The 16743-nt window shown below is 42.1% G+C and overlaps 1 protein-coding gene across 1 annotated transcript in view; it reads left to right on the top strand.

The window, feature by feature from the left end:
* Nucleotides 1–35: 35 nt before the first annotated feature.
* camkmt (calmodulin-lysine N-methyltransferase) overlaps nt 36–16743 on the top strand; it is a 98889-nt gene continuing 82181 nt past the window's right edge. Inside the window, exons 1-3 of the mRNA XM_086180590.1 lie at nt 36–375; nt 1396–1574; nt 2630–2694. Of these exons, the coding sequence (XP_086036716.1) occupies nt 205–375; nt 1396–1574; nt 2630–2694 (415 nt within the window). The 5' untranslated portion in view covers nt 36–204. The remainder of the gene's footprint in view (nt 376–1395; nt 1575–2629; nt 2695–16743) is intronic.

Here is a 16743-nt window from a genome sequence, read left to right as displayed (position 1 = left end):
AAAAGTGTACGGAAGTAGCATGCATCCATTGTGGGTGTAACAGGTGACTGCAGTTTAGCCATATCTATGATCATTTTCGCGTCAGTTTAGTTTATATATAGATATATATTTTTATAGTGCCACATCGCTACCGATAACTGTGATAGTTCCACAACCGTTACATCTGTTTACAGACTCATTTCTGGCCACAATTTCGAGAGTAAAATGGAGAGGGAGTCCACCGGTACTGCAGAAAACAGCAACCCGGCTTCGCCTGTGAGGAAAAACATCAACGAAGACACCACCTGCGCTGCTAATTCCCACACCTCCCGTGTTGGGACATGTGCTACCGTCACCACTGATGTCGCCCGAGCAAGGTGGACTCTTCTCCGACAGGTAATGAATGGTTACCGCAGAGCAAGCACAAACATCAGGGTTAGACTGTTGTCAGCACCCAGTGTCTCTGTTTGGACGATAAATTTCTCATTATAATCAAATATCAAGATTAAGGATATATGTGTTTTCTTATGAAATTTAGCCTCAAAGCTGTTGAAGACTTAACTACCTAACAAACAACTGTAAAATAGTTCCGAATGAGTTAATGATAGGTCCAGTGTTTTGGGGGCAAGTAGACTCTTCTCTATGTTCACTTTATGTAGATGTCACTACACTTTGATAACCAGGGTTCATACAGTTTCCATACAGATATGGAATTAGAAAAAATAGCAATATCCAGGCCTGGGAAGGTTTTTGTCAAAATGGCAAGAAAGTCTTTGAAAATGTACAGGGAATTGTGTCCCTTATACCTGAATAGTAGATTATGTCTGTTTTGGCTTGTTTATGTTGTATCAATCCACATAACTTGCCATTAATAACAGTGTGATATGAACTGGTAAATTTTGACATGGATTTTGCATTTTGTTTTCATGAGTAAACTGATGTTTCTGAGAATGTTTGGTCATAGAGAATTCCCTCACTGGCAAATAGCTTCTGAACCCTGGACAATAAATCAATCATAAATTGATTGTGGGAAGATCAGTTTATTACTGGGATAATCAAAAACAAGATTTGATGCTCTCTTCATTCTGAAATGCTTTGCACTGGTTGCATTTTCAGCAGAGCTGTTTAATCAGTGCTCAGATCTACTTTGACGTTATGCCGCTATTGATCAAATAATCACTTAATTTTTTAAGACATGTTGTTAACTAGATGTTACTTCCAGCTTCAGCGATGGGAAATCCTCAGGTGATGACCAGTTATCTATGTACCAGAGCCTCGAACTCAGGGGAGGAGTTGCTTTAAAAATCATGCCACCAAAACAAAGAGACTTAACCTCCTACAGAAGATGTATGAGTGGATGCGCTCTGTTGCGGAAGTGATTCATGTCCCTGTCTTCACACTTCCACTTCCTCACAGGTGTTGTGTCAGAAGCAGGTGGACAATCCAGAGGTCAAACAGGTGTCTGTCCGCAGGTTTGCCTCTTTTGACCTTTTCAGCAGGAAAACACATGTGACACAAGACCCTAGTGATACCTCAGATGACCAGTGGGTGGAGTACAGGAGTGTCTACTTTCCTGAGTACAGTGCCTTACTGAGGTACTCACACTTGAATGGACACACATGTGGGTTTAGTGCCATGCTGGTACTGATATTTGTGCTTCCCTCAAACAGTATTTTCATTATACAACTGCAAATAGTCAGAAGTCGGAACTCGGCAAGTTAATTCAGTGTCACGCCGCTGCCATCGTCACTGAGGTTAAAGCATTTATGATGACATTGATGGTTGGTGAAAGTGTTGTTAAAAGTTGTATTATGGGGAGTCTATGACAATAGTTTATGGCAAATATGTTCAACTAACAGAAATAAATATTTGAAGCTTGAACTGGATTGCAATGCACAATGACTGAGTAGACCGTGGTCTCTTTTATCTCTATTGAAGGAAATCGTAAGGCTGTCAAAACAAGGATTTATCACCATATTTAAGTGATGGTCGAACTTTACTCTTGGCTGTCAGGAGGGAGATTTTATTCTGTCGGCTAACTGTAGCTGTGATTACCTGCTCAACAATAAACTCAACTGTAGATTTTTGGAGATGGAAAAGTTATGTGACACTTAGTATTGCGTCATCAAAGTTTGTCCGATAATATGCATCATATGTGCCAGAAATCAAGTAATTGCAATACTGTTGAGGTAGTTGTTATATGTACAAGTGTTGTTGTTGTTGTATTTCTTTTTTTTAGAAGGAATGTTGCAGATTCTATTTTAAATATAAATGTCTTTTCATTTGCAAATAGTTAAAAAAATAAATGCATATTGGTACCACTAACATAGTTACCCGAAAGAAAATCAATTTTGAAACTGTAACGAGACTAAAATATGTTTGGGAAAACAAACAAACAAGAAAAACAACTGCCTGACAGTTTGGGACAGAGGTCAGCCTCGAGGGCATCTCTGTCACTTATCACCGGAAGTTAAACATAGTTTTGCAAAAAATGCTATCTTTTTAATTGTTTGTTACCATTCCTGTGGAAAGATGACAGGGGTTTAAAATATCAGGGCTCTTTGTTTTACTAACTGGAGGTGAAAACCACATGATGATATCCTCCAGGACAGATTAAGATGTGTAAGTGTCTGTATTTTATGTCTCGCAGGGATAACTTGGGGCCTCTTAGAGTGAATGAAGTGCTCAACAGTTTTGACAACACCGGGAATGTCTGTAAGTATATTTTGATCTTAGTCTCCGAAGGTTTTGAATTTGTAAAGTGCATTTATGTGAGCATGCACATAAACAACACTGCTCCCTGAGTCTTAACTCACACACACGACAAACACACACTCCAACTTCAGGTTATCCTCTCGCCGTGTTCCGTGTGCGTCTGATTGATGGTTTGATGCCGGTGGTTTGATTCCATCTCTTTGAAAGCGAGCGTGTCTCTTGTGTGGCTTTTTCGGCGGTTTATCTTGTACTCATCCCTCCCATCTACCTTCAAATGTCCTTAAGAAGGGAAGTGTGCTGAAGTCTTCTTATTGCTTCAGTAGACAGTGATGAGAGGTTTGGCAGAAAGGAAAGAGCATGACTCACACGGGGATGCGCTCCTGCTCTATGATATGGAGTGGAAAGCATCACCTGACACAACCTGTGGTGCTTTTTTAAATCCCTGTCAGAGTGGTGAGGCTGTGAGCGGGTTGGTCTCACTCTGTTCCCTGATTGCCTGCTTGTATTTAAGCGATGGCAGTCCAGTCATAGAGGTATTTCAACTTCATATGCACACACTGCAAACTTTATGAGGTCTACCTTGATGGCGGCATGATCACACTTTCTCGAGGCTTTACAGAGAATGAAGGGGGCGGCGTGGCTCGGATGTTGAGTGGCCCTCTAGCAACCGAAGGATCGCTGGTTCGTTCCTCACTTCCCCCGGTGACCATGTTGAGCAAGATACTGAGCCCCTAATTGCTCCTGATGGCCCTGCGACGGACTGGCGACCCGTCCAGGGTGAACTCCGCCTCTCGCCCAGTGTAAGCTGCGAAAGGTTCCAACCCCCCATGACCCTTAACAGATAAGCAGTATAGAAAATGGATGGGTGGATGGACGGAGAATAATAAATGACTTGCAGTCATAAAGTACTTTTCTACTAGACCAACCACTCAAAGCACTTTACATCACATTCACCTGTTCATGCATACGCACTTTATTCACAGAGGCTACGCGAGTTGCCAACTCACACTCATTAATACACTGAAGTGTCAGGAGCAACTCGAGGTTCGGGACACTTGGAGATGGTGGCCATCTTAGTCAGGATCCAACTGCTAAGATGGCCCCTTTACCACCTGGACCACACCCCCTTCAGTCCTACTGACCAAAAAAGGAAATGATCCAGTGAGTTTTGTTGCTCTGGTTGATAGTGAGGTCAGAAATTAATGGCCAGACTAGTTCCAAGCTGATGTGGCAAATCAAATGAGCACTTGCTGCACCAGGGTCATGCAGGGGAGCATCGATGAACTCGTTGAACCTCAAAGCGGCTGGACTGCAGCAGCAGAACACCACACAGGGTGTTGATTGGATGGTTCTGGATCTGCTCTATTTGTTGAACGTCACCATTTTTTGGGTCATTGGTTACCTTGTAAATATGACTGGCTTGAAGAATTCCAGCGGTTTTGCAGTACAAAGGGGTGGAACACGGTACTACCCAGGTCTACCTAATGAAGCAGCCCATGAATGTATGTGTCGCGTTTACACGATAAACCCATGAGAGCAACATTTAGGGGTAATAGAAGCACAAGTTAGCTTTGCAGACCTGCCTCTCCTCAGCAGCTTGTGATGTCATAGGTCATGGGTTAACCAACCAGATGGCACCGCAGGAGTCAGGGTCAGAGGTGAAGGCCATGGCTAGGGGCTACCTCACTGCACACTGGGATCAGCCAATATCTGTGCTGACAGTGCTCTGTGGCAGCGCTCATTTCAACCTGTTAGTCGGGATAATCCCTTTCTTCCATCAGGAGACAATAGGATCAATAGTTTTTACTTTAGATCGAGAGAAAAAGAAAGCGGGGAAGGGTAATTATGTTTTTACCTTATGGCATTCTATCAGCCTTCATCTATTCCGTATGATAACTCATTCCCTCTATTCCTCTGTCTTCCTCCTTCAGCATGTATAAAAGTCTCCTTGTATATCTCTAACGGTATCATCCCTCTCTCCCCTCTCACCATTTCTCCTCTTTCTCCATTCCACTTCTTCATCCATTCCTCCTCTCAGCTGGAGTCATGCTTGGCCAGATGGGTAACCGAGTTCCTGACTCGGCCAGTGGATTAGCACAGCCGGGAATGAGAGCGTAGAGGAGGGGAGAGGAGGAAAGAGGGAGAGAGGTAGATGCATGCCAGAGGTGGTGTGCATGTCTTTCTATCTTCATGAGGACGCATAAACTGCCGTCATGTCCCTCAATAACAGAGCATGCCTCATCTGATGAAACACGAGAGCAGAAACAGGATGGACTGATAAAACTAGTACTGACAGCAAAGAAATTGTTAATAAAATCAGAAGGTACTAGAACACTGTAGCGTGTATATAGTGCAGGAAAACTGCCCTGACTAAGACTGGGAGTAAAACAGATCTGATTTAATTACCTGAGCTGCTTCCACTTTTTGTAGTATGGAACTGCACCAGTTTGTACCTCAAGGGTATAAATGCTCAGCTTCCTGTTTGAAAGGCAGTCGTCTACCTGTCAGGTTTAAATGACTTTGTACCCTTTCTGATAGTCAAAGACCAATAGTGTATTTTTGAGGTGACAATTGTGGCAAAGGGAACATTCTTCAAAAGTGTATCTTTGAGTGCACAGCTCTCTTTGTGTCTTGAGTGTTCACACCGACATGGTTGGACCTCGGTTTCCCTGTTAGGGTCAGATTTAGAGGTTTAGGCATAGTTGTGATGGCTCAGGTTTAGGTAAGGGAGAGGTAATGCATCCTGTCACTGAGGGTCTTCACAAATCTGCGTGTGCGTGTGCGTGTGTGTGTTTGTGTGCTCGAAGAAGTGATCTGGCTCCCCCAGACAATGAGCTGGCCACCCCCCCCCAACACACACACACACACACACACTCTCTCTCTCTCTCTCTCTCTCTCTCTCTCTCTCTCTCTCTCTCTCACACACACACACTCTCACACTCTCACACACACACACGTTTCCATCCCATGTTTGGGACTAGTAATGCGTGAGATCAATTAGGACTGGTTGAGAGGAGGCTCTGAAAGACCCAGAGGTGACCCTGTCAAAGCCCTGGGGTGTGTGTTTGGGGTGGAAATAGGAGAGAAACCCCTCCAAATACACAAACACATACACACATTCTAACCAAAGTGTATGCCAAAGCAAAGATATGCCAGCACACATTTATACTTGCAAAGCCTCACTCATACACTGATACTCTTCATCCGCCATCGCACCCTCTCCACCTCTCCTGCTATCTTGATAATCCCCCCTCCCCACCCCTGAGGTGTGGACAAGCCCAAATCCTAGGGGTCCTTGTCTTCCTGAATGGCAGGCTAAAAAGCCTGGCCGGATTAGCCCACTGCCTCCAAAATGTGGACTCAGCTTAAAATTGCTACCCCCCCCCCCTCTCAGCATGACCCTCTCTCTGCTATTGTGTGTCTCCCACCGCTGAGCATGTATTTGAACAATATGCCGTTTCTTAAGGTGACAATAAGCTGGAGTCAGTGGTTTCATGTCAAGATGAAGAATGAAATTTGTTTAGGAAGTGGGGGGAGTGTGTTGTAGAAATGATTATAATAATAAGCCATGTGGAGTATTTGGGATATTTGAGTTTTTAGATTTAATTTGGGCATGCTACGTTTTTGCTACGTATTTGCTTTACATCTTTCATTGTGGTGCTACCTACAGCTCATTCTCTCTGTGTGCATCGTGCAAAATACAACTGTGCTGCAGCTAATCAAGACATATCCTGTTAATAGCTCGAGGAGTCATTTCTTATGGATGTCAGATAAAACACTGGTAAGTAAAAAGCATATTACTGTACCCTTAAGGCTTTGCCTCAAAACCAAATGACGCCTGTTATAAACATACATGGTTGAAATTATTGCACCCAGACAGGGATGATGCAAACAAGATGGCGGACCTCTGCAATTGACAAGAAGTCACAAGTCCTCCGTAGTGGAAGTTTGTCTTCCCTGTGCTTTTATTCATGTGAGTTTGTATTTTGCTAATGTGTAAATAACACTAACACCCGGAGGCCACATGACTTCCTTTCAGTCGCGGAGGCAGAGGTTAAGATGTCTCCCCCCTGGTCTACAGATAGATACACCTGGGCCAGAGGCAATAGAACAGAAGAGAAGACAGAAATGTAAATACTGTTTTACAAATTCACTAAATGCCATCAAAGAAGTTTTTACGCAAATGTTAACTTAACCCACCTCTCCTGATACTCTGATGTGACCCTGGTGCAAGGAGTCCCCTCCTTTGTCCATTGAGACGCCATAGAACTGCTGCTACATTCATAACTCTTTACATGTTGTGAGCAAACAGCTGGACCTACTTCAGAGACTCTTGATCACTGAGAACTTTTTGAACTCTGAACTTCTGACCTCACTGGTTCTTTAGCCAACAGTGGACGCTTGTAATTGTAAGAGAGCTTTGTATGAGTGTTTGGGGTTTCAGGGGTGCTTGTTTCCTGCTAGGGATCAGGATTTTGGGGACATAATCCATGGCTTTGGGGGTTAGGTGACGAAGAATGTTCAGCTGAGGGGAGCGCACGAGGGTTTAGGTAGAGCTTGTTGACATTGCAAGGCTATTGGTAAGAGGGCTTGTTAGGGTTCATGTCACAGGCAAAGATCATAGGGATGGACACACACACGCGCACACACACACACACACCAACACACAAGCAGGGTGAACCGCAAACTTGGGGTGGAGAGTGAAGATGCATTGTGATTGAATTGAATGATTAAAGCATGAATTCAAAACACGCAATAATCAATTAACAACAAAGTAATTCTTCTCTGCGGACGGTCGCTTTAATTACATATAATTTAGGTTTTTCTGTTTGGGAAATGTAGAAAAATTACAAAAGTCACACATCATAAAATGCATTACAAAGATGTTTTATTATTTTTTCTTTTACGGTGTCATTAAGGTTAAGACAGCAGTAATTATAACAACTACAAAGATGTTACTAGATAAAACTATTGAAGAATAAACACAAAGCAATGTTATACAAAGGCACTTCAGTGAAGGAAAAGGTCCGTCTCATGTTATATTCCAAAGGCTAAAGTGTGCATTGTGTTTGTGACATATTTAAATCAGATATTGAGATAGATTAATAATTAAGTTGTATTGATGATAAAGTAAATCTATTATTAATCAATTTCTGGTTCTCAGAATTCTAATTGATTTTTGAAATGCCTGAATGATCCCTCCCACTCTGGAAGCCAAAAGTGCAGTTAAGCTCAAACTCATTCACAGGAAAGCTTTCTATTTTCCTGCGTGTGCGCACGCGCGTGTGCGTGTGTATGTGCGTGCGTGCATGTGTGCGTGTGTAATCAAGAGCCAAGCGTCCTAATGAAGCCTAATAGAGGCTTCTTTACCACAGCTGTCATTGTCTGAATGGCTACTAGCCTTTCAGCCTCTCACTCATCCCTATTATCTCCCACCGACTTCACCTATCACCCCACTGGTAAATACTATAGGCCCCGAATGGTGGAGTGTTGTGAGGGAGGGAAGTGTTGGGAGGGGGCGGTTAGCTGGTCATTTCTGTGTCGAACCATTGTTCTGGGGGCTGTTTATGACAGGAGCAGACCAGAGGGGACAAATACCAGCATATGTGACATGTTTTAATGTCTTTACTGGACATAAATATGCTATCAATATCCGCTGATGACATTCATGTCACTTCCTGTTGCAATGTTAGACAGGTGTGTGTGTGTGTATTCAGAATGTCTCTTTCGCACTCATTTATGTGTTTAATTTGTACCAATTTGTGTGTGTGTATGTGCGCGCGCATGTGTGTTGTAATAGGTCCCCCCCTGTAGCCTCCCCTTGTGCCAAGCCTTTAGCAGAGCCCTGTTTGCATAATTATGCTAATTCATTGTGCCATAGTGCTAATTATACCTTGTTAGACAATAGCGCTAGACTGGGAGCTGGCAGGCATACACACATATCGACAGACACACACTCTCACTCCCGACTGTTGTGTCAGTGACAAGGTTTGCGGACCCCCTCTGTGCTGTTTATAGCGTGCGCTCTATAGAAATGGTGCTCTACTGGTGACTCTGGGCCGAGCTCAGGTGTCTCTTACAATTTTGATTCAAACTAATGGAACATAAATCAATGTGAAACAACAGTACGGCACAAGCTTGTGCGGAATCTATTAAAACTGGTCTGGTGTCGTTATCTCTAAGAGCGGACATCAATGGGCTCACAGCTGATTTCCAGTTCACCATGTGAGCGTTGTAGGACTGTGCCCATATCTGTCATTTCTTTTATAATCATTTAATTTCTTAAAACGTGTGAATTATGACAACATGTTTGATCTAAAATGTATTTCTCCTGTTGATACTAGGGCTAAATAACAAAATAAAAATAAATTGTGATTGCTTTGATAGTTATTGCAGTTCCAAAATGACCCAAGATTTTAATTTGGATTTGTGATGCATTTTATTTTGAATGAAAAAATAAAACAATGCACTTTCTTTCTGGGGTCTGTGCCAAGCAAAATCGCGCTTGTTCATTTTTGGTAATGAACCGCTAATAAGTGACTAAAAACATCATCAAGTAAGATGCAGATAAAGAGTACAGCTAGTTGCAGTGATGTTGGAGACACACATCTGTTTTCATGATATTTATGTTCATTTTGTTTTTTTTTAGGGTTATCTTCCTGAATAAAACGCAAGTCTCATTAACTTCAGTTTGCCACATAACTTTTTTCAGCAGTGAGCTAAGATCGAACACAAAAATCAATCCCATTGGCCTTTGGTGGAGGGAACCCGCGGCGATGCTAACTTGCAGGCTGGCATACAAAAAAATGTTTCATGGCATTCTTCAAGCGAATTAAGTAATAAAACCTGCTGTTCCTATTGAATGTTCTATCAGTATTCGTGTGAATTATCACAATAAATCTCTGTATTGATATTTTTGTTGCACTCCTATTTTGCAGATTGTAGTTTGGAATTTTATCACTTAGCTGGTTTGCTTAGCTTCCATTAGCAGTAGCGTGTGCTGTGCTGTCACTCTCAAGTTGTGGGAGGTTAGACCGGCATACCTGACTATCGTCAGCCTCAACATTTTTCCTTCATTTTTAATAAAGTTTCTGTTTTCAAATGGAATAACTTTTTTTCTCGTATACATAGAAAAAAAGAACAAATTAAAGCCGTAAGATGTAAACGTGTTTCAAGTACACTGTGAATCATACCAAAAACAATTAAATGCCATTATTCTTCTCTACAGTTCGATTAAAATGACAGATTCAGATGCGCCGTAACTGTTGTCGGAGAGGATTTTAGCAGTTTCCACAGTAATTGTTTCAAAGTCTATAATTTAACCATTAAACATAAAAATATATTCACACCATGAGAGGATATAGCTTTTTGTTCAGCGTATTCACGTGTCCATGGTGGGTGGGTGTCACGTTGTGGTGTGGAATTGGGGGTTTGAGGTAGTGTTACCAAGACTAGAGTGGCTTGAAGGCACATTGAAAGAGTTGCCGGTTGACTTAATTGAAAATAATTGATTTCCGCTTCTGTAGCCTTGTCTCCTCCATCCGCTCCCTGGAAGAAACAAGAAACGGGGACTCGCCTCAAGTAGTTTTGTCTGTCGAAGGCTTCTTGACACTCGAGAAGTAAACAGTCGCCACTCGACTTCAGAACACAACGTGACGCTAATTTGCAGATGAAGATGTGCATGCGCATGCACACGCACACATGCACACCGAAATTCCCTGCACTAATCACCATCATGGCTCTGAGCACAAAAGGGATTGAAGGTGAGCTGCTGGGTGTAGCTTTGCTCAGGAGTCCTCCTCCATTATAATCAGCAGTTGATAGGGTGACTTTGTGCATGATTTTGTGTGTTTGTGTGGGTGTGTGCGTGCGTGCGTGCGTGCGTGTGTGTGTCCAGATGCGTGTGCACTATTACCAGTAAGCAGTGGGGATTAAGTTCAGGAAATGAGTAGAGCGTTAAAGGGTGCCTCCCTGCCCAGTGCCTTTGCATTGTCACCACTGCTAATACTCAGCTAATTACAAGGACATACTTTAACAGCAAGCTCAGCCCGTCACCCTCATGTCTCTCCACTTCGTTCCTCCCTTTCTTAGGTCCCCCCCCCCCATTGTGGAATTAGGGGATGAAATAAAAGAGGGAAAGAGAAAAAAGAAAGAGTAATAACAGGTCGTTCCCCTCCCTAAAAGCTCGCCCTCCCTCTGGACGGATACAATTATTGGATTTTTCTCCATTTAAGTCACCCAACCCCTATGTGCCCCTCCTGGCAGTGTCCCCTATGGTGCCTTAGCTCAGCATACACCGGGCCCTCCAACCATGACACACACACACACACACACACACACACACACACACACACAAAGACTTAGAGGGATAGTATAATAACATAATTGGGTCGTGACTAATGTTTGGAACATGATGCCATCTTAGTTTACAATCTACTTTCTCAATGTCTTCTAAATATTGAAAAGACTTTATATGCTTGTGGTGAAAACGCAATACAAAATGTGTTCAAGTCAAAGGACCCAATCTAAGTCCTTTAATATCAGGTATCTTGGGTATGAGTCTGATCCGATAATCCTGAGGAAAAAAAAACGACAAGCTTGTTGGTGTTGAAAAAGCCAGTTAAATAAAAAACAACAACTTTGTAGGATTAAATTACTGATATAGTTGTGGATGAATAATCCTCATAAAAATGAATTACAGCTGGGATGAAATTTTAAAAAAAAGTGTAAATTCAACTGGTGATAGCAGTAAGAGATAACATGAAATGTTGCTGCTCTTCAATGATGCCAATGATGCTAAGTCGCTAATCTGCACATGTTGCAGTGCATGAAGTCAGAGTTACTCACCAGTATCCTCAAATAATCAACAAATTCATAGGCAATCCCAATCAGTTAAAATATGCCTTCATCTCCTTGATATCATCACTAATATTTTTATTAGATCTCTGTTGTTGTTCTGTTTTTGATGCCTGTGTGGTAATTATTGAAAAAAGCCTTTTTTTTTTGTATTACATGAAAATGTAACCTGTTGTCACCGTCTGGAATGCTCCTTTGGGTGTAAACGCAAAGCTGTTGTTGATACTAGAGTCTCACAAAATTCTGTTCCTTAAGTCTGAATCAGTCTACAGATATCAGTATGCCAGTATACTAGGATACAGATTATTGGAGGCATCTTGATGAGCTATTTTTATGTTTACACTGTCTGTCTAATGCATCATTTTGTAAGTGGGTCTCCATGCATTTTTGTGTGTACCATAAACGTATGCACACACACACACACACACAAATGTGCTGAGTCTGCTTCCATTAGTGAGCCAAGTGATGATTGCATGCTAGTTAATTTGTCTCTCTCTCGCCTCTCATACCCATGAAGTACACCACTGTGTACTTCCAAAGGAGCAAATGTTTGTGTGTGTGTGTGTGTGTGTGTGTGTGTGTGTGTGTGTGTGAATGTCCCTGATGATCTTTTAAAATGAATAGATGATTAATGTGATTGGTATGTTGGTCAGGGAGTTGAACAAGTATGGTTAAATGGCTCTATGGGGATATGGGAATAAGCTTGGCTCGCCTCCAAACACTTAATGTGTGTATGTGTGCATTTGCTGTTTACGCTGTTTTGTTTTTTTTGTTTTTTTAATTTTCTACATTTTTCTGATTCTTTTTCCCACAATCACTTTATAAAACACTTAATTTAGGGCGTTGTTTTCATTTTAATGATTTCGTGCCTCTCCTCGATCGAGCAATTCTTTAAGGAATCAAGAAAACTTTAATTTTTCACAAGTTTTATTTGTGTTTTGTATTCAGTTTGATACAAAGGCATGTTACCCGAGAATAACTTGTCAATGATAGATCTATCATATTTTGGTCCAAAAGGAATTCTTAGTTCTTGGGAATATTTATTCAAATAGTCTCAACAGGGAGGTGGAACAGCTGTCTGTCAGCCTTCAGTATGTCAACATATCTGTGCTACAGCGGCGAAAGTATTTTGCTTTTTAGTTAAGGAGCCATTAACTTGCTTTGTGACTCACTGTGCAACTGCTACAGTCACTTTTTTCACTCTGTCAGTCCCTCTCTCTGTCTCCAGACTGGAAATAGCCCCACGGGGGCCTTTAACTGTCAGTTGGCCGTGCTAACACGAAAGTAGGTGTTGACATTAATGGGTGTGCTAAATGCTAATGTGAGCCTGCGTAGATCTCTGAGGGGAAAGTTAACTGATTTTCAAGTGGCCCCCTGTGAGACTGCTCTAATCGCTAACTAGCTGTAGCACATCTCCGGGGCTTCAGGCTGCTGGGAATAATTCTGCTGTGGCTCCACTAAACTGCCATATTGAGCTTTAGAGTTTGCGTCTGAGAGCATGATAGGAGAGAGATTTCACAAAGTGGCCTATTTTTGTGTGTTTGACATTTGCCGTTTAAATAAGTTAGAGTAAAAGACAAAAAAGGCAAAATTCTTTAAAAATATGGTTAATATACTGAGGTTAAACACTAGTTCAGCGTGTAGGTGTTCTTGGTTCACAGTACGTTTTGGGCTTATTTCACATCTATTCTCCATCAGTTATCACACACACACACACACACACACACACACACACACACACACACACACACACTAAAAAGACACACACTTGGTCACTCATACATGCACAGACTTCATTTTCTTTCTTATTCTGTCTCTCCATCTGCCCACAGCAGTTCGTGGCGCCACACACCTTTGTGTTTGCCCATTGAGGCTGAAATATGCTCTCTCTCTCTCTCTCTCTCTGTATTGCTCTCTCTGCTCTCTCTCTTTATCTGTCGATCTATCCCCTCTCTATCTATCCTATCTCTATCCTGTTTTTCTACCTTGGAAACTATCTTGATACCATGGGGTAACTGTAAATTATCCTCACTGGCCTGATTTTACGTTTTGTGTAACTGTAATATTCTTTCCAGTCGTGTTATGTGGACATGGAGAAGGTAAACCGTACATGTACTTCATACTTGACAGTAGCAGATATGTGGCATCTTTCACAGTATTATTTGTATGTTTAGCATAGACCTCACAGCAGTTGAAATAATATGCCGCACTCATATACGCTTCAAAAAAGTCACGTCGGGGGAAAAACAGAACGTTTAAGTCTCATTAAAAAAAGTACTGTTACCGCGACAAACATAAATTTAGATTGAAAAGATTCAGCCAACCTAAGAGAAATCTAAGCAGGAAAAAAACCCCATCATGGCTGCCTTTTCCCTTTCATTAGATTACGTAACCCCAACCCTTGAGCCCTCCAGCTTGTTTACCAGGGTGTTGTTCAATGAATCTGCCACAGATAGAAAGTCACAAGGGATTAGGAGTAATCCTGAAGCCAGGATCATTCAACAGGTTTCATGTGAAGATTCAGTGTGACAGGGTCAGAGGTTCCATTTCGACCTGTGCAACAGGACAGCAGCTTAATTGAGTAATCTCTCTATTGAGAACAGCTCAAAACTTCTCAAATTTCCAACACTGCAAAACCTAAAAATTAACAATTTTGAACTTTTTTGACGTTTTGTGTTTTCCCTAGAAAATGCCAAGGAAAAGCCTTGCCGTATTGTTTTGATCTCCCTGTTTTTCTTTTAAATGTCCGACTGATTCATACTGGAAAAGCTCTGCAGCTTCCCACAGCTCGTTCTCATTGATTAAAAGTCCATCTAGCCTACCCAGGTACCACCCTAATCCCGGCGATTAATAATCCAGACACATCATCTAAAACAAGATGCCAAGATGTTGAACGAATGTCTGTATCTTTTGTGTGTCATTTTTGCAAGATCTGAGTAATATACCACTGTGTGCCTCCTGCAGCAATGCAAACTCTCAGAGGGTACACAGAGTTGAGGGGTGAGATACCAGGAAGGTGTTTTCAGCTATGTTAATTTACAATTGAGACATGAAGAAATAAATTCTATTTCATGATTCAACTGTTAGGAACTATACGACTGCAGTTTATAGGACAGTTGTGATGCTTCCACCTCAAGGCTGTCTGGTTTAAAGGTACAGTTTGTGATCTAAACAAGCGCGAGACCTTCATATTTCACACTCGACACCCATTGCACAAAAAAAGTAAGAAATGCAAATTATTTCACATGAGCTAAGGGCTAAACTCCATCATTCTCCATTCACCTTTGGCCACATGCTTTGGGTAGTCACTGAAACACCCGAGGTTTGCTCTGTTGTTGGGACAATGATTGGAATCGTCATCTTGGACACACCAAGTTGTGTTAGACATTTTCCATTAATTAGAGGATGTACTGTAATGGACTTCATACGAGGGGTGGCAATCACAGAGCGTGCCATTTGTTCCACTCATGACCATCAGACCATCACTGAGTGTCTCTTCAGCCACCAGTTGTAAAAAATACCTGGTTGAAATCTACAACTATGGCGGAGATATTTTTTCAAGTACACCATAAACTAAGAGGTTAGTAAAAGGATGCCCCCTCCGTCCAAAGCTTAGTTGAAGTTGAGTGATTCAGTGCTACAGTTCTTGGTTTCTCTTCCTGTGCTGCTACAAAAATCTTCCCTCCCCGTTTCACCATCTCTGCTGTGCTTCTTCCCTCCCTCTCAGCCCACCAGTGATTGCAAAATCTCCCCATCACCACTGCAATCATAACAGCCCAGAGTCTGTGCCAATGTGTAACTACTGCCAGTCAATGCACGCGCACACACACACACACACACACACACACACACACACACACACACACACACACACACACACTCAGGCACACATGTATCCTGGTGGAGAAATACAGTTAGGGCTTTTATGCTGCTTTCCCAAGTGGCTGTTTTTGAGCGCAGCCACAATGGAGGGCCTAATGTGGATTTGTTTAGAGAGCTGGTTAATTGGAGTGGGATGTTCTAATTGCACCTCTTTCATGGTGTGTGTGTGTGTGTGTGTGTGTGTGTGTGTGTGTGTGTGTGTGTATGTATGTATGTAAGTATCACCTGGCCTTTGGGCTGTGTGTGGGAAAACATTTGCTCAGTTATAACTATACAACATGACACACAAACATGAGGTGTATGAAGTGTCTGAGTATTGCAAGCTGAAGGGAAACAAACAGGGAGAGTATGCTGCTAATACACATCTATAACAAGTGTAAGGTACCAGCTGATGTGAATACACAACTAGTGTTTGCACATGTGTAGTATCCGCACAGCCCTTGTTGGTCCTGGTGTTGGCTGTCCCCCAGCTGGTGGTGCTCTAAGTCTGTGTATGGCTCTGCTATGTATGGCTCTGCTGCTGCCTTATATTTGTGTGTGTGTGTGTGTGTGTGTGTGTGTGTGTGTGTGTGTGTGTGTGTGCATGTATCCCTGTCTGTTTGTGTAGTGAAGCTACTTGGCAGTTTGGCATCTGTGTTGTCACACCGGTGTGTCCTGATGTGCCTTTTGAACAGAAACACACTCCAGGACACTCACTGTACATACACACTTTCAGTTAAGGACTAATAGATTTCTGCGGCTTGTTCCTTATGCTTGTGAAAGCTGGGCTTTACAACATGTAGGTGGAGGAAAAAGAAAGATTAAATGGATGCTGTTTAGGGCTGCACAATTGTAAATTTAATCAAAGTTGCAACATGGCCTTTACTGCAATTTTCACATGGCTGGAAGGTGCAGTATTGGCAGAAAGACTAATTGTGTGTCAAAATTTAAATTAAATATTGACGTAAGGTGTGTGTTAGGCAACGCTCTCCACCATCCCCATCCAAACACGGCATGAGGGTTGGTCTTTTTTGGAAGATAGGTGTTGAGCCCTCCAGTTGAGCTGCAGAGGTTGAAGATGCGCAGCAGCCAGCCACGCTTGCCCCCTGTACTCTGGGCTTGGGCAGGATTGAGTTGGAGTTGACTATTATTTTGACTAATTTTAGATTCATATAGATTTGATTTAATAAGAGAAGAAATATATGGTTATTTTGTTTACTGATACACACAGACTGATAAATGGGAAAAACATCATCTTCTTGGTGAATATAATAAAATAACATGCTAAATAACTTGAAACAGGTAAATGCTTGTCCAGCTCTCGCTCTGTTG

Source organism: Aulostomus chinensis, chromosome 16 (genome assembly GCF_037954235.1).
Source record: "Aulostomus chinensis isolate RoL2024-O1b breed Wild chromosome 16, RoL_Achi_v1.0, whole genome shotgun sequence".
In the NCBI taxonomy this organism is placed as follows: Eukaryota; Metazoa; Chordata; class Actinopteri; order Syngnathiformes; family Aulostomidae; genus Aulostomus; species Aulostomus chinensis.
The sequence above is the reverse complement of the archived record's forward strand: the minus strand, read 5'-3'. Positions and strand labels throughout refer to the sequence as shown.